This window comes from Mustela erminea, chromosome 4 (genome assembly GCF_009829155.1).
Source record: "Mustela erminea isolate mMusErm1 chromosome 4, mMusErm1.Pri, whole genome shotgun sequence".
NCBI lineage: Eukaryota > Metazoa > Chordata > Mammalia > Carnivora > Mustelidae > Mustela > Mustela erminea.
This window is the reverse complement of record NC_045617.1, coordinates 95,844,911-95,870,705: the sequence shown is the minus strand read 5'-3', so window position 1 is coordinate 95,870,705 and position 25,795 is coordinate 95,844,911. Positions and strand designations below refer to the sequence as shown.

The following is a 25,795-nucleotide window of genomic DNA, read 5'->3' as shown; positions in this document are numbered from 1 at the left end:
CTTAAATCGTTGATCAAGGAAGTTCCAGCCAAATACATGGCTTCTGTTACTATTTATATCCCCATGACTTCTGAATATAAACCTCTTCCACAGACAGTTTCCCTGAGACTCAGATATTCGACGTGAGCCCATCACATAATAGGTCTCAAAACTCAACATTCCCAAACTGAACAAACAATTCCTTCTTCTCCCAATTGCTCCACACCTGGTGCTGTTTTAGTATCTCTTATCTCAGTGGAAAAATACCACCAGCCACTGGTTTCACAATATACTTATTGTCGACATCTCTCTTTCAGTATCCTTGACAGGCATGAAATCCTTTTCCTCCTTATTACCTCTGGTCATGGTTACTTCATTACCTGCATTAAAATCCAGGCTAAACTAGGATCATCTCTTGCATGGACTATTGCAATTGCCTCTTGACTAATTTCCAAGCAAATGAATACTCTGCTTCCAATTCCTCAATGGTTTGTATTTTATACCGAAGTTCCTTAAATCAGCATAAGGACCCAGTCCCTTGCTAGTTCTTGAGTCGCTCTTTTCTCCTTGCCTTTCTTTCCTTTCTCCAGAAATTGCTCCATGTCCTTAAAAGGGTCAGAAAGAAGGTTGAAAGTTGAACAATTATATCCAACATGGTTATCTGGAAGAAAAGATAAAAAATAGATAAATAAAGTTCTAGTGAAATTTTTTTTTAATTTTTTATTTTTTATAAACATATATTTTTATCCCCAGGGGTACAGGTCTGTGAATCACCAGGTTTACACACTTCACAGCACTCACCAAAGCACATTCTAGTGAAATTTGATAGGGAAAAAATCACTTTAAAAATATGCAGCCCACTGTGGAGTAGGGGTGGAGGTGGTGAAAATCCAGAAAGCAATGAGATAAAGGGCTAATCAGCCCCAAAGAGTTTCCAGCTGCTTCAGAGGCCAGTTAGCATAATGAGTAACAGTACTGGCTTCAGAATCTGACAAAACCTGGTTCTGACCACCACGTGGCCACTTGGAGCCTGCATGAGTTTTGATGAGTCATAACATCTCCCAGCCAGAATTCCCATGATAAGATAATTCCTATCTTTCACAAGGATTAAGTTATATATATCTACTCTTCAACACAATGATCAACACATAGTTGAACGTTAGATAAATTAGAGGCATGTTATTATTAAGAATAAAGTAAGGCTATAATATTATTGCCATATACCAGGCAGCAATAATTATGTTGAATCAACAGTAAAGATAATGAGCATCCCTGGGGCAGAACGTAGACCATATTTTCCCAAGAGCTTTATGGACTCCAATTACTTGGTGTTCTTCCCTCTGAAACCAAGCACAAGTTTCCAGGTAACCAATAGTCAGGATGACCTAAGCATATACTCACTCCCAAGGAGTCTTGTTTTTTTATTAAAATGATTCTCTCGGTCAGTGTGTTTACTTCTCTCAGAATAAACACCTAAAATTGGATCTTCCTTTATCTTCATAGTTGGGATTTTATGGCCTCTGTTGGGATAAGAAAACAATATTTTCTCTATGTCTGAGTCCACTTTATACAAACTAGACCAATCTGACCATTCAGTCTGTGCCTGCTTTTATTGTAAATGCAAGGACACAGTTAGTTGGTGATGCATATTTCTTCCTCTGCAATCCTTGAAAGATATATATACACAAAAGAAATTGAAACCCAAATTAAAAAAAAAAAATACTCAGGATAAAATGCTGATGAAAATATTTATTTAATTATTTAGGCATTTAATTTCCTTTACAGAAAAGATACATGATATAGTAACCAAAAAAAAAAAAAGATTGAAATCAAAATGACAGCATACTGGCTGGATGTCTAACACTGATTGTATTATCTTAAAAAAGTCATTTATTTTCCCTGAGCCTTCAAGTTTTCATATGCAATGAATTAAAGATTATTATCTTAGCAGAATTCTGAGTTTATACATACACATATATAAAATATGAAGCAAATGTATATATGTATTAATGCATCTATGATAGTACGTTTATGTGTGCATCTGCATACCCACATTCACACCTATAGCTGTGCATGAGAAAATGTGAATGAGAAAGCAGATTATAAACAAGGAAGCTGGAATAGATGATAGCTAAGGTCCAGTCCTATGCTGACACCATCTGTTCCTAGCATTTAAAATGCCTGTATCTTCTTTCCTCCATCTATGACCACTGAGCAGTAGGTACTTTTTAGAAATGCCAATTCTCAGGCCCTACCGCAGACTTACTGAATCAGGGGCTGTGTGGAAAGAGGCTCCACAGTCTGTGTTGCAATCTGTACCCCAGGTGATTCAGAAGTGAATGAAAATGTGAGAAACACTTCACTGGAACATTCTCCAGGAAAGGCAATAGGCTTGAGTTGTAAGCAGAGGTGGAAACCAGTCATTAAAGGAGAAAAAGCAGGGTATTCTACAGAAAAGCTGGATCAGAAGTGGTAGGAAGAGTTTAGAGAGACATCGCAGCAGGCTGGGGTATGTTATTTACGGTAGTGGGGAGCTGGTGTGGCTGTGACCACCCAGAGCAGAAACCCAGGCAGCAATAAGGAAGCCGTAGGCACATGCTCCTGTGTTAAGTCACTGTTCTCATGCAGTCATTTCTATAACTGGGCTGAGAACTGCTGGCTTTAGGACCTTTTTCCTGCGGTGCATCCCCAAGGAAGATAATCATTCTCCTCTCAGCCGTTGCTGTCTCTGACCCCCGGTTATTTCCTGTAGAACCCTGACGCAGGGAGAAGGCAGGCTTCTCAGGCTGATGCTGCGTGTCTTCTCCGGGCCCTTTTCAATTCTTCTGGTTCCAGTTGGAACATTCCCTTCGTTGCCAGCTAAGAAGTGTATGTATATTCAGGGAAAAGAAGAAAATTCCTGGAGTTCCAATGGGCTAGAGGTAAACTTAGCCAGAGAAAGCTGCAGGGGTGAGAATAAGCCTATGAAAGCGACAGGGCAAGAACTCAGCCCGGAGATTCTTCAGGAGGCTTATGGATGCTGTGTTGTCATCTAGGACGTTGCCCTGACAGGGGAATCCCCGGCTTTGCAACTTCCTGGCCAGTGTGAGGGCCACCAGCTTGCTGTAACCTTTTCTGCGATGCTCTGGCAGGGTATAGCCATGGCACATGGTGGCAAACTGGTCTGTAAGAGACCAAGAGATCGGGTTTCCCTTGTCATCCCGGACACATACACTGGGGAAGCAAGAGATGAGTTTCGTGATATACCGGAGACACTGTTCATTGCCGCCCCTAGACCAAGTCCGGTTGAGCAGATCAGCATCAGCAACACTCAGGTAAGTTAGTTGTGGGACAGAGCCCTTTCTAGAAGGAAACAACACGAGAAGAAATGTGAATGCAGGGTCCTAGGACTACAACCAGCTACTTTTCTTCTTGAACTGATTCAAACTAAGAAACAATCCCTGTACTTAGCCAATACCAATGTATTTTCAATAAATTGGAATCTATCTATCACTTCCCACTTATGAACATCTTTCAGGGTTTCATTTCTGGTAGGAGAAAATCCTCATTATATGAAACTGAAGTCTTTCCTCCTCATTTTATGCCCATATCTTTTTGCCTTCATATAGATTAGGGCATGTATTTCATTTTTCTGTAAAATAGTTCTCAGACTTGTTCTTCTTAAGGCCTGAGTCTGTTGACACCTTCCCTGAAGCCTAAACAAGTCTACATTCTTGGGCCCCTAATATTTTCCTTGGTTTAAAAAAAAAAAAAAAAGTATTAGGGTCGAACTGTATCTTTATGCATCCATGGCCAGGAAAAAAGTATACATTGCTTAACGTTCTAGGCATGTATAGATGCTCAAAAAAATGCCAGTCTTTCTAGACCTACCCCTAAAAGGTCTGGAAAAAGGTCTAAAATTTCATGGTATTGAGATAAAGGCAAGGATAGGAATTGTTGCAATTTCTAAGAACTGAGATGGAGTACTTAGTTGCAAGCCTATGGTGCTGGTTTTGCTTCTGAATTTGCTTTCATTCTTGAAATTGTCAGTATCATAAGACCATCCCCCATAACAGCTAATGTCATTCTCGCTATGATGTTTATAAAGTAAAATTTGTGGTTTCTTTTTATTAGTGGTTCCACAATTACCTGTCATTCTACACATACTGTGGGCTCTGGCACTGCAACAATAATCTAACCTCTAAGGAGGGTAAAAAAAGGAAAAAATAAACACCAGCAATCATGGTCTTGATAGAATTTCTTATTTTTGAAAAGAACAAAGGCTGAAAACCCTGAGGCAACAAAGCCTCAGGCAGAAATGTCACTGTAGGGGCATCTAGGTGGCTGAGTGGGTTAAGGCTCTGCCTTCAGCTCAGGTCATGATCTCAGGGTCCAGGGATCAAGCCTGGGATCAGGCTCTCTGCTCAGCAGGAAGCCTGCTTTCCCCTCTCTTCCTGCCTCTCTGCCTACTTGTGATCTCTCTCTCGGTCAAAAAATAAATAAAATCTTCAAAAAAAAAAAAAAAGAAAAGAAAAGAAATGTCACTATAAATAAAAACATTGTTAAGGCAAATGTTTCAGGAGTAGTTAGTGACTATGACCTTATATCTGAAGGGTAGGGTATCCAAAATAACGGGTATACAAATTTGGGTATGGACTTAGGTGTAAAAGACAGTTTCTTCCTATGCAGAAGGGAGCAATTTAAAGCAAGATCTGATTTTAAAAGACCTCACGGGGGATAGAGAAGAATTTTAAATAGCATCTCAGGGATGTGACAGTAAAAGATGGGGAAACACATAGCCTGGTTTCTTCAACAAAAAGTAATGGAAGAAATAAAAAATATGAAAGGGGAACCGGTATGTAAGAGAGAATTAACCAATTGCAATGTATGAACTTTATTTAGGTGCTTATTCAAAATAAACTGCTAAAATATTATATTAATTTGGGAAATGTAATTACTAACTGGTTTAAGGAAATACAATTAACCAATTTTAAAACAGCACAGAGTTGATGCAGCAAGCTCGAGGCCTCTATCTTTAGGGAAGCCTGCTTGCCAGCTTGGCCCTTGGATGGCAGCTGGCAGTTTGGATTTCTGCAGGGGTCCTGCTGTTCCCAGAACTGACAGGAGTTGGCACTTACCGTGCCTACCTGTTTGTGCAATCAGTGTGGTTTATGCGGAACACCTGCTCTCCCTCTGGGAGTCTAGAAAATTGTTATGTGCTAGGCAAAGTATGCCTCCAATAAAAAAATCCTATATGTGTTGTCACAAGTTATTGCTAGGGAAATTAAGCGTGTCCTGTATGACTCCATTGGGGAGTGTTCTGGAAAGCTTTTGCCTGGTTTTCACTGGATTTTGCCAATGCACCTTTTTCCTCTGCTGATTTTGCTTTGTAGCCTGTCTCTGCTGAGTTCTGTGGGATCTTCTAGCCAATCAATGAGCTTGTGGGTGGTCCTGGAAACCTCTGTACAGGAGTGATATTAGTATAGTGTTTTTTGTTTTTTGTTTTTTTTAAGAATCTTTATCTTTTAGAAATATATGTTAAGATATTTAAGAATAATAGCATAATGTCTGGGATATTTCCTTCAAAGTAGTTTGTAGATGGGCTATGGATGAAACAAGATTAGCCATAAATTGATGAGATTTCCCTTATTATAATCTCTCACTCAGCCTTTGTATGTCCTTGAAAATTTTAATTACTGAAAAAAAAAATGAAATAAAAATAAAGTCCAATTGCTTTATGCGACTTATAGTGCCCATTCTTCTTTAGCTTTAGTCTTGTTTTGCTCAAAAATTCCTTCAACATATTCCCTAGAATAAAATTAACATTCATTGAGGTAGGTACTTTTCAAATATCATGTTTCATTTGTTTACAAAATATGTGTAAGGAAGATATTATAGGTTAATTTTCCCCAAAAAGAAATTGATCAAGGCTCAGAAAGATTAAGCAGAAAGGGAGGTAACTAGCAAATGTCAGAGCAGGGGCTCTCCCGTTAAGAAGAATGCAGGTTACACTAGCAAGTCTTCTGAAGATTGGATTCTTGAGTCAGAATTAGGAATTATTTCTTAGCTCTACAATTTACTCCTATGTGTTACTTCAACTCTGTTCAAAAAGGTAATTATACAGTACTTTGTGGGGTTGTGGAAAGGGTTCAAGAGGTAATGTATTTAAAACATTCAGTGCCCCACAAATAAGAGCTCTCTATAAAATCAGTCATTTACCCACTTCCCTAAAACATGCAAAAAACACTTTTTGGCTCAAAGAGAGGTTATTTTGAATTATTTGGAGGAGGAGCATACCAAGGAATGATTTTCCTCCTGAGTTCACTTAACACTATGCACAAAGACACGGATTTGATTTTGCAAGAAATTAGGAGCAGTCAAGCACAGCAGAAAAATAAATACACACACACAGACCCACGGACTCATGACACACAGGCCTATCTAGATTCTGTGGCCTTACTCCAAGGTACCCAAATATCCCTTAATAACAGTCAGTGTTTCAGGTACTCCTCTCTGTACTTCTGTGCAGGAAGTCCCGCCCCACATGCAGAAACTTGGTCTACGTACAGAGAACTGGTGTCCGGCAGAAGTGGATGAGGGAAAAATTGAACAGCCTTGAAGGAAGTGAACTTTACACCTAACTTCTTTGAGTTGGCAACAGCTTTGGAAACATCATGTAACTCACTCTGCAGCCCTGTATATGGAGAGACATAATGAAAATCGGTATTTTATCTGAAAACACAGGAAGGAAATTTGTCGCAGTATTTTGTACTACGCCGCCAGTTAGCCACCTCGTATCATCCTAACCCCTGTAGAGCTATAGATGAATTATTGCAGTGACTCCTGGCCTGATTCTCAAACATTGTATGGGATTTCCAGATCCCCATCGTGTTGTTTCTCACAATCATGATCTTCCATGAACACTTCTGATGGGAATATTCCTTAGGAATGTGGAATTGCTTGCGGGACTTTCTTGACTTCTGACTTCTCAGACTAATCCTAAGCTCCTAAGGTAAGAGAAATTGTATAGCTCTCAAAGTCTACAATCTACCATTCAGCTGGAAGCATAAGAGAACTCACATTTAGTTGGCATGGCATTCTGACTTACAGAGTCTTCTAGCCTCTCGCCTAGATGCCCATTACAGAAATATCAAGGTATAAATTTAGCGTTGGTGAGATTTATCCTAAACTTGACTCACTGGGATCCTACTCATTTATCACAGGTATACGATGTTATCTATAAATCTTCATTCAGTACTCATATGTAAAACACTGTGTGGGGCACTGCACCAGCATGAGACCCAAGAATGGTACAGTCTCTGATAGAGCTCATCACATGGCATGTTAGCTTCTGTTACTTAGAACTGACTTGCTCTATTTCTCCAAAATCCTATCAGCTCTATCCTTTCTAGGGGTCCTGATTAATTGAATCCTCTGGAAATTGACTTTCCCACTTCCATCCATGTCTAAAAGCTTGTTTCCTCCTTCCAGTAAGTCATTTCCTGTGGAAGAATACATGAATACACGAATAGGAGATCATGTTGAATAGAGTCTGAAATCTGAGCATTGGCTACATTCTCAGGGACTTAAGTCTAGAAAAACCAAGTAGTTTCTTCAAGTTAACACTATTAGAAATTACAGAAGTTGTGGCTAGAATCCCACATTATAAACCTGAATTACATCGAAGTAATTGAAGAGACTCTGAGAAAAAAATCGTTCAAGCTAATGAAGGGTATGATTGGAAGTTCAAACAAAATTTATTTTTCTTAGATTGAAGTACTTCTTTCTAAAAGTCAGACTAATATTTCTTTTAAAAAACTTTTTAAAAAAGATTTAATTTATTTGAGAGAGAGAGAGAAAGAGACAGAAAGGGAGAGCACAAGCATGCCAGATGGAGAGGGGGAAGCAGACTCCCTGCTGATCAGGGAGCCTGATGTGGGGCTTGATCCCAGGACTTAGAGATCATGACCTGAGCTGAAAGCAAATGCTTAACCAACTAAGCCACCCAGGTGCCCCTTGAAAAACTTTTAAAATCATAAGATGTAATAGAAAAACTGCATAAAACAAATGTATAACTGAGGCAACTGGGTGGCTCAGCCAGTTAAGCGTCCACCTTCAGCTCCAGTCATGATGTCAGGGTCCTGGGATCAAGCCCTGCATCAGGCTTTCCGCCTAGTGGGGAGCCTGCTTCTCCCTCTCCCTCTGTCTGCTGCTCTGCCTACTTGTGCGCTCTCTCTCTGTGTCAAATAAAGAAATAAAATCTTAAAAAAAAACAAATGTGTAACTTCATTATTACATATTTTTTCTACTACTAAAGCCATAAAAATAGAAATTCACTAACCATCTTCTATTTACCATTCTCCTAAGCACAATTCTCTCACTCTTCACTAAAAATAGCCACTATTATCATCTTTAATGACAGTCACATCCTTGTTTTAAGTTTTATTATGCAAGGGTGAGCCTTAAGCACTATAGTTAGATTTTGTTCACTTTTTGTCTGGTGGATCTTTTAATCTGCAGCTTTTCTTTACATGCGTGTCCCTCCTTCATATCCTTTAAATATTCTTCCCATTTATTTGTTAAAGAATCCAGTTTGCTGGGTAGAATCTCTATAGTTTGGATTTTGTGGATGATCTCTCCATGGTTTGTAGACCATGTCCTTCTGTCCCTGACACCGATTACCATTTTAACAAGTGATTTTCTCCTTGCTCACATCAGGAATCTTCACTAAAATTGTCCTACCTTTGTTCACCTCACCTCCTTAGAAAGGGAGGCATTGCTAATTGGATAAGACAGAACTCAGACCATTTATTAGACCACAGATAATGGGACCACAGTACCAGCAAGCCAGATTCTGAACTTTTAGGTTAGTGCTCACGTCAACAAGCTCTCTCATGTCCATGCAACCAGTAGTGAACAAAAGAGCCTGGCCCATCTGGATGGCTGTATACTTTTTCATACCCTGTCCTCTCATGGCCAGCACAAAGAGTTTGGCTCTTCCTGTGGGTGAACCCCAATTTAACCTTGTTTATGGACAGCTCTTAGATTAAAAATGACAAAGGCATCCCCGTGTAGAGTGCACCATTGCTCTGAACACCTGGCATTGAAGTAGCTCTGTTGCCTAATATTTTTTAAATATTTTATTTATTATTTGAGAGAGAGAGAGCATAAGCAGGGGAGTAACAGAGGGAGAGGGAGAAGCAGACTTCCTGCTAGCAGGAAACCTGATGTGGGGCTTGATCCCAGGACCCCGGGATATTGACCTGAGCTGAAGGCAGCGGCTTAGCTGACTGAGCCACCCAGGCATCCCTCCATTGCCTAATTTTTGTAGGCTTTCCAGGCAGCCCCACCAGTAACTCTGGGGTGCAAGATGAAAGACCGGCCTTTTCTGTGGTAGTAGTTGGCTTTTGGAGTCATTCATGATTTGGGGATGTTATGGGAATAGCCCTTAGGTGCTTTGGTTAAAATGAATAAAGATACCGATGACTTCTTAAGAGCTATTCTGTATTCCAAGGAAATTATAGTTCCTTTATATAGCAAAGCCTATAGGTGAGAGGCCACATCAGGAGCCAAAGACAATGCCTACACTCGTTACATGCTAAATGAGGGGGCTTTACCACTATTTTAGGTGCTATTAACTCTTATCTGTCCCCACCTAACTTCAGGGTGGATGATGTGTCAATGTAAATGATTAAGACTGACTCATGACTAACAGCTCCACCTGCTAGGGAAAAAAAAAAAAAAAAAATTACTGGCAATTACAAGGACGTTCTCATCCTAATGGTGGCTTTAGGTGCTTTGAGGAGAGTGGGTCTGCCAGCACCACAGACTGTCCAATCATTGCCGTGATTTTTCATACCAAGTAAGAGATCTACTTATTTCCACACTCGAGTAATAATGGCAAGAAAATTTTGTTAGTTTGGCTAAGTGAGTGGTAGAACCCTGTCTCACATCTCACGTCTCACCAGTGTAACTGGGATAAATTTGTAAAAGTCAGAGACCATTCAGAACTTCCACTATAACACTTTTGTGAGCATTTCCAAAGGGATGTTATAAAACACCCCAAGACTTTAGGAAATGATATGCCTTGGTCATTCTTTGCAAGTAGACAAGAGCTTCTTCCTTGTGAGAGGGCTTCAGCTGTTTGCTGCTGAAAAATATTACCAGACGGGGACCCTGCCTTCCTGTCCAATGATGAAGGAACTCACTTTCAATGCAACAGTTAAAAACAAGAACTTTATTGACTGTATCATCTCCCCAGTCATCACGAGAAGTTGGAAAAGTAAGCCACTGAAGCTGAAATTGTCCATGTACAGTATTAGAAACTCTTAATGTAGGTCAGTCTTGGCCAAAAGTTCTTCCATTAGCATTGATAACCATGCAATTATCTCCTTGAATCTCAGATATACACTTATCTTACTAAATCATGTCAGGATATCTGATGCAAATCAGTTAATAATCTCTTTCCAATCAGCTGCTTCAGAAAGAAGGGAAGACTTACCTATTGGCTTACACTGAAGTTAGAGTCACTTTAAAAGACTGGAACAGGAAATGTTTAAAGGAATAAAGAAAAATATGCTGTGAAATTACAGTAACAGTGGGGGGAAAATGTCACTTGAAAGCAGCCGAATTTAAACGGTGCCTACTTACCCCAATGGCCAAGCCTCTTTAGGAGTAAAACAAGTGTTCTTACAAAACTGTAGTACAAAAATTGTAACTATATAAAATGTATATCTATGAATTTGTGCACTTAAGTATATATATTATCATATATGTGAAACAGATATCATATCTATCTGATGTATATGACAAAAATGAGAAAAAGAAGACTGCCTAGTGTCTGTGCTTGATCTCACCTTGTATTTGAAGAACTTGATCCCAGTTGATAACATCGTGTTCTTCCAACAGGCGTTGGTAAGCCTTGACATCCTTGTAGAATACAGCATAGGCATTAGAATAATGGTCCAGGTTATCTGTCTCAGCCTGGGACAGAAGACATAATTGTAAAAACATAAATATGTCCTCTAGGTATCTCAAATACTAGATAAATTAGGTACATTGGCAGCATATACTTAGATCATTCCCACTGCCAAAATCAGCCACCTGTAAACAACGGCTAGATAGGAATGTGGCTAATACACTCTGGTGAGGGAAGCAACAGATATTTTGCTTAGTATACTTTTGCTTGATTATTCATCTGGTATTTGGAAAGTTTTAAGATGTTTATTCCATCTCTTTCTAGGATTTTATTTATTTATAAAAATGGAAAGGGGGTGCCTAAGTGGCTCAGCCATGAAGCGTCTGCCTTTGGTTCAGGTCATGATCCCAGAGTCCTGTGATTGAGCCCCACATTGGGCTCCCTGGTCAACAGGAAGCCTGCTTCTCCCTCTCCCACACCCCGCCCCCGGCCCACTTGTTTCCCTCTCTTGCTGTGTCTCTCTCTGTCAAATAAGTAAATAAAATCTTTAAAGATTTTATTTATTTATTTATTTATTTATTTATTTGTCAGAGAGAGAGAGAGGGCACGTGCGCACAGGCAGACAGAGTGGTAGCAGAGGCAGAGGGAGAAGAGGGCTCCCTGCTGAGCAAGGAGCCCAATGGGGCACTGGATCCCAGGATGCTGGGATCATGACCTGAGTCAAAGGCAGCTGCTTAACCAACTGAGCCACCCAGGTGTCCCAGTAAATAAAATCTTAAAAAAAAAAAAAATGGAAAGGGTATAATTTAATGGAGCCACCTACAAGATTTAAACAGAACTCTCAGAACTTTCCTAATGTGGTCAGGGCAACACATTTGATGACGTGAGCTCTTTGTCCTTGCAAAATGGGGCAGATGTCATCTTTTTCAGTCTCCCTATGTATTTACCCACATTACCGAAGTTGTTGGTCACAGGAAAACATCAAACCAGAGAAAAAACAAGTATGCATAAGTACGTATGCTTCATGGTTCTAGAGATTGTGAAACACTAAAGAAACACTTTATTAAACACATTTAAGCTAGCAGTTTTCCATGTCTGCAACTCCAAAGCCAGTCAAATTAGAAGCTAATGGTGAGGGGCACCTGGGTGGCTCAGCGGTTAAACCTCTGCCTTAAGCTCAGGTCCAGATATCAGGGTCCTGGGATCCTGATCTATGTTGGGCTCCCTGCTCAGCGCGGAGTCTGCTTCTCCCTCTGCCCCTCCCTCCTTGTGCTCTCGCTCATGCAAATAAATAAAATCTTTTAAAAAAACTAATGGTGAAATATGTACATTTTAAGCTAATATATATGACTGTAATGGTTATAATATCCCCTTTACCCAATCTTTTCTTTCCAGTTGATGCCAACTCTTGGGTTTTCAGGGGGTGTTTTGTTTTGTTTTGTTTTGTTTCTCTGTCCTTTCCAATCTGTACCTCTTTCTGTCGCCGGGTGATAACAGCTTTGAAGTCTGGCCACGAATCCACCACCACCTCCTTCTGAAAGGGATTCCCACGATTCATGTTCATCACTGCTCCATAAACCTGAGCCAGAGAACCCAGAAAGACAAGCCAGTCACTTTACTAACTCTTTCAGTTGCATATTACTGTTTTCTCTTCGTCTTGTACTATATAGTTATGGCCATGAGAAGGGAAATTTTTTTTTACATGCACATATATACAACATGCACATGTACAAACTTTTCTCTTGTTATTTCATTATTGTACATGAAAACTGGTAAAAACAAAACAAAACAAAACAACAACAACAAAAAAAACTAGGAAAATCTATGAAAACTCTCCCCAAACTTAGGTTTTTACTGTAGAGCAATGAGAGATACAACAGGCTGACTAGATGGCACATGGGTCAATAATAAATACTTACAGAAGGAATCAGAATCTGATGTATGGATGTAGGGCTCATAATATCTTTTACAATTCCACAGATAATTCTGATGTTCAGCTTATTTTGAAGCTTATTATGCTCTCCAAAAATAACCTGCTTAATGTAATTACTCCTTCAATCCAGAGTTACAATTAAACATCACTGAGGGTAACTCCCCTCCCCAGAAAAGCCCCCTGACTTTCAGATTTGATGGAGGAAGGCTCTCTAAGCATTCCCTGACCTGAGGGTCATGACTATGTCTTATTCATTGCTGTATACATGGAGTCTGACATAGTGGATCAACAGGCTGTTGACTAAACAATACCGAGTATTAGAATTCTTACCTGTGCCCTTTCATATTTCTTTTCTCCACTTAGAATCAAAGATGCCTGCCCTATAAAGCAACCTCCATATGCCAGGGGTGCTTATAGAGAAGAAGTTGTGTTGGTAACAACAAGAGTGAGTTACAGGCTAGTGTTCTTGGCAGCACTTTCATCATAGATAGAAACTGAAAACAATCGCAGTGTCCATCAGCAGTGGGAAAAAATGAATAAATTGTAGCATATTCATAGTATAAATTACAAAACAGAAATTTAATGGTGAAGGAAAGAAGGTAGATGCAAAAAGATATATTATGTGATTCAATTTACATTATATTCAAAAGTGACAAAACCACATTATGGTTTTAGAAGTCAGGATGCTGGTTACTTATGGAGATCTGGGAAAGAGAATGTTTGGAAAAGAGCACTGGGGGGCTGGGGAGAAACTGTGTCTGAAGTAATGTTCTTTCTTGATTGGAGCATAAATTATATAAGTATTTGCTCTATGAAAATTCATTGATCCACATAATTATGTTATGTGCATCTTCTAGTATGTGTTATACTTCAGGGAAAACCAATTTAAATTATAGCGACATTAGAATCTACATTTTACTTCTTTTATCACATCATGATTCAAATCATGCTCCTCAATACCTAGAACATTATTCAACTCTCTTTTCTCTTTCCCAATCTGGGACCTCACTCAAATCTTCTTATAGATGTATCTTTCCTAATTTGGTCTGGCTAATACTAACATGTGACATGGATCACACTTAATGAAAATCCAAGAACTAAATTAACCTGGAAGGGTCATGCTTGCTCTGTTTAATTATTAAATTTTGGGGATGCCGATCTTATATATACATCGTCATAAATTTATTAGAGTGTTTTTTCCCATGAAGAAACCATACATCATTACTAAAAAATTGAGCTTAAATATGATTGCAATGTTAAGGTTAAAAGGAAAAAAAAAATTCTGATATTCAGATTGTGAAAGGAAAAGCAATGACTTGTTTGTAAGAGTTTTGCAACCGACTGAAAGAGTTGGCATTGGTTGAAGACAATGAAACAAATTCTTTAACACCTATTTATTCAAAGGGTGCGTGTTGAGAGGAGAGGGGAAGTAGCTAGGGGAAGTAAGGATGCCAGGAGAATGAGCAGTTGGAATTTGTGAAGGAAATTTAGAGGGATATTTAATCACTGAAATACTAAGGTGAGGTAGGAGGGGGGATGGGTGAAATAGGTGATGGGGGTTAAGAAGGAGTTCTCTTGTTGTAATGAGCACAGGGTCACGTATGGAAGCATTGAATCACTAAATAGTACACCTGAAACTAATATTATACTATATGTTAACTAACTGGAACTTAAATAAAAACTTTAAAAAAAAACAGTTTATAAAATACATAGCCATAGCCTCCAAAAAATGGAGGAAGCGTGGAACAACAAAACAATTGTTTCTTTATCATTTTGATTCTCGAAAGGGCATAGCGTAACTGAAGAGGTATTTTGAAATTATGGTCAGAGAACCCGAGACAAACGCTATATAACAATCCAATAACTGAAGAAAGATAAAAAGATTCAAAGGTAAAGAGACTCTGTGTACAGAAAATGAGAAATCGGGAGTGTCAAGCTAAGCAGCTATTAACGAGAAGATGATATGAGGAAGGCAATGATTTGTGCCTACGTGTTTCATTTCTTTAACTCTTAGTTCAAGTGGTGTTGTGAGAAGCATTAAAAAAAAAAAAAAAAAAAACCAAAAACCAACAACGAAAAAAAAACAGAAAACCACAACTATGCAGTTTGGAATCTGAAAGCTTGGATTTAAATCTGAACTCTATCACTTAGATAAAGGGAAGGGATTTAGTAATATCATCTTTAAAAGTATAATGTAATTACCTGCTTATTCAGTTATTAATATTACAGAGGAATTAATAGGTTTTATAAAGTTCAAAGGAGACAGCATAAAAGGTATGTTAAAAAAAATGATACCTACTATTCTGATCAACTCAACTAATCTGAATTCAGAGGTCCTTGAAAATAAGATTTGAACAGGTGAGGGTTAATGAGCAAATACTTCATAACACTGCTAGCGACCACACAACAACAGTTTATTGAGAATTATATGGAAAAAGCCCCATGCCAAGCAGTATGCAAGGAATAAAAAAAAAAAAAAAACAAAAAACAGAAAAGGGAAAAATCAACATCCTCCCCTGGGTATCTGGTAGTTAAGCTGCTAGAGGAGAAGCAATAGCTATGAAATCAAAAGAACCAGGATTCAACTGATTTTTTTACTTTCTTCAGCCTTTTTTAGATTCTTATTCATTTCTAAAATGGGTTAATAAACATCTTACAAAGTTGTTGGAAGGATAAAATAAATTGAAATCATTTGTATGCCAAAGTACTACCCACATACTATTTATAAGGTAAGAGCCCATCATTTGTCTTGATGATTGTATGATCTTAGATGACCCTATAAAGATCACCAAAACCTTTGTATTTCTCTTTAGCAAGAGTAGGTCAAACATTCAATATGGGACATTTTGAGTCGGACTGTCCATTTGGTACTCTTTTAGCCATATGCTCCCAAATCACTTAGATTTTCCCTACCACACATAGTTTAAGCATGACCCATAAGGCAAGATGACTATATTTAATCACCCCAGTACAGTGCTCTAGATAACTTTGTTAAAGTTTAGTGTAAAAAAGGATTATCGAGGATGTGTGCACAATACACAGGACTCTGGTCTCTGTCTTTAGAAATTATGATTCATTATATCTCTTCTGGGTTATTAGCAGCCATCACATTTGCAGTCAAATGCTCTTACCACTGAGGTATACCCCTTGCCACTTACATTTGAAAATCCATATTGTAGGGCTATCTCCTTGGTCAAGAATTGCAGCCCTCAAAGACACTGTTTTTGCACTTTGAATTTTTTTCTTCAAATGCTTAAAATATTTTAAATCTTATATTTATTTGTAATCTGTGATTAATGTCTTCTTCCACAGTAGCTCTGAGTTATCAGCAGGCCCTCACGGACTTTGGGAAGACTTCAACAGAGGCTTTAAGACCAACAAAGCCATTAAAAAATAAATAAATAAAAATGTTGAAATAGTCATAAAAACTTTATGACTCCTGGACCTAGCTCCATCGTGAACCTAGGTTATGTTCTTATGAACAATGCTACTTAATCCATATTCTTCTGCCATTAAGAAAAGTTTGAAACTTGAGTTTACCTAGAAATAGTCTAGTGCAGCACCACCTAAATTTTCCTAGAGGTCATCTAGAGTGACTGTCAAAAAAATAATTATCACAGCCATATCTATGCTGCATGGAATCAGTCTCTAGCAGGAGAAAATTGGGAAACCATCTGTTCAATAGGTTTAAAAGGAAAGTCCTGACATCAGAAAAACTGGGGAAACAGTCTCAAGTCTGACCTTATTTCACAATAAATAAAATAAAGAAATAAAAAGAGGGCTCTTAAGTGTAGAATACCTTGAGTGATTCAGGGAAGTAACTCTTCAACATTTTTTCCAGGATCAGTAATTTGGTAGAACAGCTGAGCACCAGCATCTTCTCCAGAACTCTAGCAATTCCACACCTAATGAGAAAGCAGAAAGCATGTGTTTAGTTTTTGCTTGTTAACCTTTGAATCTCCCTAGAAATATCCTTGAAGTCCTGTTCTCACTGGGTGCAATTCCAAATGCCATTGCTCCCTCTGATGAGGGAAGATGAGAGGCACTGGGGTGGGAAAAGCAGAGAGCACATAGAAGTAGAGAATGTTAATGCCTAATCTGGGAAAGAGGTGAGTATCAATGCTGGGTTAAGTCTTCCTATGATACACACTCACTGTACGCTCAACTCTTCCTGTGAGACACAGAAACAGTTGTAATTTCATATCTGTTCGTGTGTTCCTTGAGTCTGTCTCAAGTCGACTGGGAGGTATAAGAAGGAAAGGCCCCATGTCTGCTTTGTGCTCTATTGTAGTCCATCACCTACAGGACTGGCACAGAGGAAAAGGGCATTCTATATGCTTGCTGAATGGTTAAGAGGAAGCTCAGAGTAAGAGTCTTAGGGTAAGCAGGGAAACTTCTTTTTACAATGTGGGGTAAAGATGGAAGATGTGAGTGGATCAGGCATCAGGTGCTTATGGGAAGCCACTTGCAGAGAAACACCTAGGTTGAAGATAAAGAACCAGATGGGAACAAAAGCTGAGACTCAGTTTAGTTAGACAAAATTAAGGAACAAAAAAGAACTTAATATAATGCATGCTATTCAGCCATTCAGAGGCAGTTATTTTTTTCTAGATTTGGGGACTTCCTATTCCCTGCTTTTTGTTCCTAAGAAACTTTTCCTCCGCCAACATTCCAATCAGGTCTTGACTGAATTAAACAAACTTTTTTTTCTCTATATTCGAGGCACTAGAGTTTATCCACTTACTCTCAACAAACAGACACTAGGATAGCAAAAATGTCTCAGCTAGACATGAGAACCTGGTGTTTCTGAGACTGCAGTGAATTCTTTCCTGTTCAGCACATTCCCCAGATAGAGGACGTTACTACTTGATTTCAGTATGTGGCAGCTCTTTGTGACTATAAGATACTCAAGTGTTTGATTATGATTTAAAATCCACCATGCAACTCCATCATATGGTTTATATGAGTCCGAACTTCTACGAAGCATATCTCCTGTGACCAAGTCCTGGGCCCGCAGTCTGCTGAGTGGGACACCTGAGGTGTTTGTAATTCTCTCCGGGACTCTGAAAAGATACTCGGGGCAGCACCAGAAAATCAGCTTCCTGGAACGCTAGTACTCATAGTCTGGGCTGATAGGAGAAGCTTTGCAAAGATCGAGTTTCCAGGGTTCAGGTTGAGCAAAGGAAGGAGACATGTAGGCATCATCTTTTCACACTTGTATCTGCTTGACATTTCACTCCCTCATGCTATCTCTAAATAAAATATTGTCTTAGCAGATCCTCATGTTAAATACATTCATTTATTCTAATTCAGTATTTGAGAAAATAAGATAAAATAATTTCATAGAGAAACTGGTTATGTATCTCTTATTACATTTGATGCCTAGAGATGTTTTTATGTCTTGATACATAGCAAAGTAGCTAGCACGAATGGTAGGAATTCTAAGAACTTGTTGGCGATTTGCTTTATTGCCTGGTTTGTTCCTCAAAGTTCCTGAAACCACTTATAAGTGTAGGTAAAATATATGATGAAAAATTAAGTTTAAATTAAAATTCAGGCAAGGGGAAAACAGAGGTGTAAACATATTATGGGGTCAAGAGTGAGGCTAGCAGCCAAAGCATATGGACTATAGTTCTGCATACAGTGTTGATCCTTTTTATTTGCGGATTCCATATTTGTGAATTCACCTACTTGCTAAGATTCACCTGGAACGCTTCAAATCCATAGTGATGGTGTTTTTGCAGTCATTTGTGGACATATTTGAGTCTCCAAAGCCAATATTTTCAGCGGATGCTGCAGAATCTGACCTCTCTTTCCACCTCTTATACTCTAAACAAGCCCTTTATAAGATGTATTTGTGCCACATTCTATTGTGATGTTCACTTTCTGCTGGCAATTTCACTGTTTAAAATGGGCCCGAGGGGCACCTGGGTGTCTCAGTCATTAACCATATGCCTTCAGCTCGGGTCATGATCCCAGAGTCCTAAGATGGAGCCCTGCATCAGGCTCCCTGTTCTGTGGGAAGCCTGCTTTTCCCTCTCCCGCTCCCCCTGCTTGTGTTCACCTTTCTCATTCTCTCTCTCTCTCTGTCAAACAAGTAAAGAAAATCTTAAAAAAAAAAAAAAAAAAAAAGTTGTCCTGGGCTACCTGGGTGGCTCAGTGGGTTAGGCCTCTGCCTTCAGCTCAGGTCATGATCTCAGGGTCCTGGGATCGAGTCCCATATCCGGCTCTCTGCTAGGGAGGGAGCCTGCTTTTTCCTCCCCCTCCCCTTCTCTGCTTGGCTCTCTGCCTACTTGTGATCTCTGTCAAATAAATAAAATCTTAAAAAATAAATAAATAAAAATTTGTCCCAAGCATAGTACTTAAGTGCTGTCTAGTGTTCCTATGGTAAAAAGACTGTGATGGGTCTTACCGAGAAGATACATACATGTGTTACACAAACTTCCTTCAATTATGGGTTATGATGCTCTTGACTGGGAGTTCAATGATGATAAAAAAATCAACAATTGGTAAATAATATGTCTTTAAACAGAAATACACATAAAAAAGGTTTATGTGCTGGGATGCATGGGTGGTTCTGCAGATTAAGTAGCTGCCTTTGGCTCAGCTCATGATCTCAGAACCTGCGATCAAGACCCACATCGAGTTCCCTGCTCAGCGGGGAATCTGCTTCTCCCTCTGCATCCATCCTTCCCCTGCTTCTGTGTGTGCTCTCTCTCTCAAAGAAATTAATAAAATCTTTAAAAGTAAATTTAAAAAAAAGAAAGGTATTGTGTTGGTCTTCTGATAAAAACATTGTGACCAGAGGCTTGCAGGAACCTAATCTTATGTTTTCCCTACAGATGGTAATCCCTGTGACCTTGCTGAACAAAACCACCACCAACAATGAGAAGCAGGGGATTTGCAGCAGGTGAGAGCACATTTTGTACTGTAAGCTTCCTGGCAGCCAACGTAAGAGAAACAAACATGATTAGTTACGCGATTCAGTTTGTCCATAAAATTATTCTCACATTCTTGGGGCACCCAGGTGGCTCTGAGTGTTGGTTGTCATCTCTTGATTTTGGTTCAGGTTATGATTTCAGGGTCCTGGGATCCAGCCCCACGTCAGGCTCTGTGCTCCGTGGGGAATCTGTCTGAGGACTTCTCTCCCACTCTCTCTGCCTCTGCCCCTGTTCATACTCTCTCGCTCACTCTCATTCTCTCTCTCTCTAAAATAAATAAATCTTTAAAAAAATTATTCTTATGCTCTTTATCATAGCATTTGCTTGACTTTTCACTTGTATTATCTCTAAATGAAATTCTCTAACCTCTAAGCAACCAAAATCCTCCTTGATCTGGCTTCAATATACCTTTCTATTCACAAATTGTGCTGGGTGACAAATATTGGTGACATTAAAATCAGAGAGACATTTCTCTCATGGGTTCACAGAGGGAAGACACTATAATTAATGTACACCAGTGGACAATGTTCTTTCAGTAAACAGTGATGAATTTCCTGAGGACCTTTCTCTTATGAAATACAAAGATAGCTTTAGGACACAGAGCAGAATGAAGAAATTCTCATGGATGCAGAAAATATAATTTACAGATTTTTGACTTATATGAGAAAATCATAATGACAACCATTAATTCTGAGAGCTACAAGATCAGAAAATCATAATCTCAGCAATAAATTATAAATGCCCCATAATTCACTTGGGTTCTAGAATTAGAAGGTAAAGATTTATAATTCCTCTGGCTGAACTGTTAGCAAAAACAGACCCACTAACTGCAATCTTTGCAAAGGAATGTAATTAATTATAGTCATTCAAGATTTTTGTTTTTGTTTTTGTTTTTTAAAGATTTTATTTATTTGACAGAGATCAGAAGTAGGCAGAGAAGCAGGCAGAGAGAGAGGAGGAAGCAGGCTCCCTGCTGAGCAGAGAGCCCCATGCGGGGCTCCATCCCAGAACCCTAGGATTATGACCTGAGCCGAAGGCAAAGGCTTTAACCCACTGAGCCACCCAGGCGCCCCAGTCATTCAAGTTTTAAGAGCGCAAGATTCATTGGGGCACTGAAGTGTTCATCATCACATAACAAGCACTTAAAATATGTTATGAACATTAGTCAATGAAAGCGTTAACACTGGCCTGAAAGACCTTTCTTATAAATAAATAAAATATAAGGTCTTGCTTTTTAAGGTAACATAGCACTTACAGTACAATGGGGGAATTCTGTAAATGAGACAGAGAATTTTTTTTAAAGCTCTTGTGATCTGATGGTTGTAATTGTTTTTCAGATGATGGGCTTTCCATTCAGAGATGCCTCTCTTATCTGTTTCTCTAGTTGTGCCCCATCAGTGCAAATGATTTTATATTTTGTAATGCTTATTTTTCTCAAATCAAAATTTGAAACAGAAAAAAAAACCCAAAAAGCAAACATCTTTCCCCATAAACCTAATTATGATTTATCCTTCCTGTATAATGCTGAAATTCATCTCTCCTCCCTATTTCTCCCATTTCTTCTTGCAAGTTTAATTAATGATTTGAAATTTATTATTTTAAGGAAGGAATGCTTACCTGCTATTGAGAGTTCAGTTTCTATCAGGTCAGTGGTTCCTTCTTCATAAATGGTGAGTTTATTCTTCAAGCCTACTTCCCTAATTAGTCCTTAGTGGAAAGAGAAGGGAGAGAAAAACAAAAAAGTGTGCACACCTGTTAATAGGGAGGAGTTTATGGTGTCAGGTGAAAAGCCTCATGCATACAGCATGAGTATTTTCACCCCACCCCTTCCTTTCTCTCAGATTTAGACTTATGGTGTAAAAAACAGTGAATACTAATCTTGATTTAAAGATGGACATTTTCTAGATCCCAAACCCACCATCTGCTAAGATCTCATGAAAAAATAAAAAGTGAAGAGACCCAGATGAATGGGGTACCATAGAAAATGACAAAGAGGTATTGCCCTCTTATATATATTTCACCTATTTTTTAAAAGATTTTATTTATTTACTTGAAAGAGAGGGCAAGACACAGGGAAAGTGCATGAGCATAGGGCAGAGGCAGAGGCAAAGGGAGAAGCAGACTTCCCACTCAGCAGGGAGCGGGACTTGGGACTTGATCCCAGGACCCTGAGCCAAAGGCAGACGCTTAACAGACTGAGTCACCTAGGTGCCCCTATATTTTCGTCTATTTTGAAGAAATGATTTTTCTACCCTAAACTTCCAAAGCTGACAAAGGGATAATCTCTAAAGCATATACTTGTGGAATTGACAGCATTTCTGATAATTTTAATTCTCTTTCCCTAATCTTTTAAATGAAAAGAGTAAGTAGTTTTCTCAGATGGTTGCAATTTCAAGTGACATGTAAATATTTGCATGGGCATCTTGGCCCGCAATGCAAAACCTGAGCTTTGGGATAATAACAGTATGAATATTTCAGTGGCATGTGTAGAGTGCTTCAATTTGAATGTGGTTGTATGGGAGGATACTACCGTTTATCATCTTTATGTCTCGTAAAGTGAATATCCAATAAGGGGGAAAGTCAGGGCATACTTTTTTTCTTTAATATTTATTGTATTTATTTGTCAGACAGAGAGAGAGAGAGAACAAGCAGGGGGAGTAGCAGGCAGAGGGAGAAACATGTTTCTCACTGAGCAGGGAGCCTGAGAAGGGATCCCACGTCCCTGGGATCATGACCTGAGCCAAAAGCAGGCACTTAACCAACAGAGACACCCAGGTGTCCTTTTCCTTTTTCTTTTACTTTTTTTTTTTTTTAAGATTTTTTCATTTCTTTTGAGAGAGAGAGAGAATGGGGGGGAAGGGCAGAGGGAGAGGAGTGGGAGAGAATCTCAAGCAGACACCCTGCTGAATGGGGAGCCCCAAGCTGGGATTGAACTCATGACCCTGAAATTGTGACCTGAGTTGAAATCAACAGTTGGATGCTTTATCATGTGAGTCACCCAAGTGTCCCTGGGAAATTCTGTACTTGAAGATGCTTATAAAGTAACACAATGGATAGATAGCTGGTAGCTTAACGTGACTAGAGAAATTGTATTAGATGACAATTACTGGATGGGAAAGGCAGACTGCCTTTTTTGATCTGGGTATATTGATTACTTTTTTAAAAAATATTTATTTATTTGAGGGGGGGGTAAGTGAGGGGAGGGGTAGTAGAAAGAGAGAATCTTGAAGCAAACTCTCTGCTGGGCACCGAGCCCTAGGTGAGGTTTAGTAGCAAAGAAATATAGTTAGTGCCAGCAACTCTTAAGAAATGCTAGTTGGAATACAAAAAAAAAAAAAAAAAAATGGCTTAGTTACTTTTTACATGATAAAAATACAAATGGGAAATCTGAATTTTTCTCTGCTCTTGCTTTCCTTCTTTCCTCTCCCCTCCTCAAAGCTGAGTGTTTGTTGACAATGAATGAAACATGAGAGGATTTAGAAGACTTGTGTTTGGAAACGAAGCCAACCTGAATGACCTACATACTAAGTTTGACAGGCGCACCTGCATTTAGTTTGGGTTGAGAATGTCAGGAAATTCTATCCAACCAAATAAAGGAAGTTATATCCCTTAATTTTAGGTTCCAGTTCAGGTGTCTAATATTTAAGCAAAAGCTGTTTTTTAAACATAACAGTTGTTTGTTAAACAACTTAAAGTTGGGGAAAATGGAAGGGTTCCTAAAAAATGTGAATTTTGAACAACTGACAGTGTATGAAGCTCTGCTATATATCTGTACACGATACCCATTTGTCTCCCAAATCACAATTTACCTTCCTTCTCTGACACTGTGTATTTATATTGTATGTCTTCCATCCCAAAATATGTGTGTTTTACACATGAAATCCTGTGACAAGTGTTGTGGAGAGGAGATGTACTGTTGTCATGACTTGTGCGTGTGAGAGCTTAGGTAAGTGAAGATGCTACAAAGGAGGACTGCCATCTGAATGACTGGGATCACGTGCAGTTGAATTTTAGTTGTATCTGGGTCTGTAGTTAACTCTTAAATTCTTCACAAAGGGCACACTGAAATTTAGCCTTTAAATAAAATATCATGTACGTTTTGGATTGCCTGCTATCTGCCAGAAGATACCGTAGATCCATCAACATCATATCACATACCTTTAAAAGCTGTAAGAGGGTTATTTGACCAGTCTGTGCATGGTGAAAAATATCACTCAGCAAAAGTGGTGAGTTAGAATCCCAGCTGAACAGTCACTGTTGAGTAGATGTTCCGAGAGAAACAACAGACTTTAATCTAACTTCTCCCTCCCCAATGAAAGCCATAATAAACATCATGATTAATGATAAAAAAATCAGTGAGTTTGGGCTCTATTCATCACTCTAAAAACAAGAAGTTCTAAGTTTCCAAGTGAGGGGTTTTATGGAGATTTTGTATTCTCTTTTAGTGGCTTTGCCTGGCATATAGCGGGTCCAAAGGACACAAACATATTTTCTTCAAATGCTGCGCTACAGGTTTCCTTTCTTGAAGACTTTTCTTCTAAAACCCACTAATGTTCTCCTCAACTATTATTTCCTAAGAGGATATTGTTTTTGACTCTTTTACTAAGCTCCCCAGGGTTCCACATGAAAATGTGGTCTCCCTCACTGTGATTCAGTGTAAATTCATTGCACTGAATTTGTTTAGCTAAAGCTGAGGTGTTGGCCATTTCTGCCTGGAGGGTATCAACAGAATTGTGGTATCTTCTACCCTAACTGACAAGATACTCTAGGCTAGAAAGAAAATAATTAGAAATTGCAGATATTTTATTTTACAAGTAAATAAAAGCAAATCAGACAAAATACTATAGTGACTAGAAAAGATTTTTAATATACTTAAGTTGTAATTTATTCACATGTATATACTTACTATCATTTCAGAATTTCTTCTCCTTTAATGCCCATGGTTCTTGGGCATGCCACTTCAAAGAAAGAAGAAGCAGGCCAGACGAGGAATGGTGGGCAGCAAAGAAGAGTTTATTGAGCGATAGTACAAAACTCCCAGAGAGGGAGGGGACCTTCAAGGGGACTCACCTTGGAGTTTCTAAACCCAGGGGGTTTTAAGAGCTCTTTCCCAGAAATATCTTAAGCAACCAGGGTGTCCTCAGGTGTGCTACATCAGGGCTTTGGTCATTATGTGCTGATGATATTTTGGGGCTGATGTGGGGATTTATGCCTTAAGTGCCCCAGCTTGTGATAGTGACAAATGCTTTGTGGTTAAATGTTTCATTTTAAGATGTTTTACAGAAGTTATTTCTGAAAAGGCTGCAAAATAAAATGCTAGTGTAGTCTTGTCTAAGGTGCAAAACAGGATACTAGCACTGTTTTGTCTTAGCTGCCCTGATTCCATGTTTTGTTGCTGGGGACCCTGGCCCAGACTACTTAACTGTCCAACTAACTCCTAACATGCTCCCATCTGAAGAAGTGACACTAACTGCCATCAGGGAAAGGGAGCAATGACCCATATAACTGTTTCGTGATGGTCCAGGGTGCTGTTTAAAAACAGCAGCCAGGGTTCCATGCCCAGAGATCTGTCTAAGGGTTCCCGGTAGAAATTGGTTGGTTTTTATTTGCATGACTGGACCCTCCAGTAGTGGCTGGTACCATAGGAGGCAGCTGTCTGAGCCATTGGTTGACAGGAGACCTTGAATATTATGGGGGTTGTGTATGGTAAGATCCTGTTCCAAAGTCAGTTTGGTAGCCTCTGGTGTCTGCCACTATTGCCTGGATTAGGACACCCAATGCCATTCCTTTTCTTTTTGTCACATATGTGTTTTTAGCCCTCTCAGAAAGAAGACTTAAAGCTGTGGCACTGAGCAAGGCCCCTCTGAGGCTTTTAAAAGCTTTTTCTGACTTGAGTTCACATTAATAGGAGGGAAAAGGTGGGTTTTCATCAACTGATAAAGAGGGTGTGTTATTTCTCCATACCCTGGTATCCACAAGTGACAGCGCCCAGTTATGCCCCCAAACCCTTTTACTTGTTTTAATATTAGGGGGATGATAGGAGGT

General features: G+C 39.1%; 1 protein-coding gene across 1 annotated transcript; it reads right to left on the bottom strand.

Moving 5' to 3' along the window:
• Nucleotides 1-1,810: 1,810 nt before the first annotated feature.
• LOC116588730 (glycine N-acyltransferase-like protein 3) lies at nt 1,811-24,047 on the bottom strand. The gene is made up of 7 exons (XM_032340220.1): nt 23,909-24,047; nt 21,368-21,457; nt 16,609-16,714; nt 12,348-12,455; nt 10,815-10,941; nt 6,526-6,652; nt 1,811-3,321 (listed from the first exon to the last, which is right to left on the bottom strand). The coding sequence occupies exons 3-7, from the start codon at nt 16,684-16,686 to the stop codon at nt 2,907-2,909; spliced, it is 855 nt and encodes a 284-aa protein (XP_032196111.1). The 5' UTR covers nt 16,687-16,714; nt 21,368-21,457; nt 23,909-24,047; the 3' UTR covers nt 1,811-2,906.
• Between the last annotated feature and the right edge of the window lie 1,748 nt (nt 24,048-25,795).

Bases quoted from the DNA above. Each gene is read 5' to 3' on its own strand.
- LOC116588730 (XM_032340220.1), bottom strand. From the start codon at position 16,686: ATGCTGGTGCTCAGCTGTTCTACCAAATTACTGATCCTGGAAAAAATG. The intron at 10,942-12,347 runs GTACAGATTGGA...CTTCTGTCCCAG, and splicing joins TCACCCGGCGACAGAAAGAG to GCTGAGACAGATAACCTGGA. The intron at 6,653-10,814 runs GTGAGATCAAGC...CTCCATATACAG, and splicing joins TCAAGTTCTTCAAATACAAG to GGCTGCAGAGTGAGTTACAT.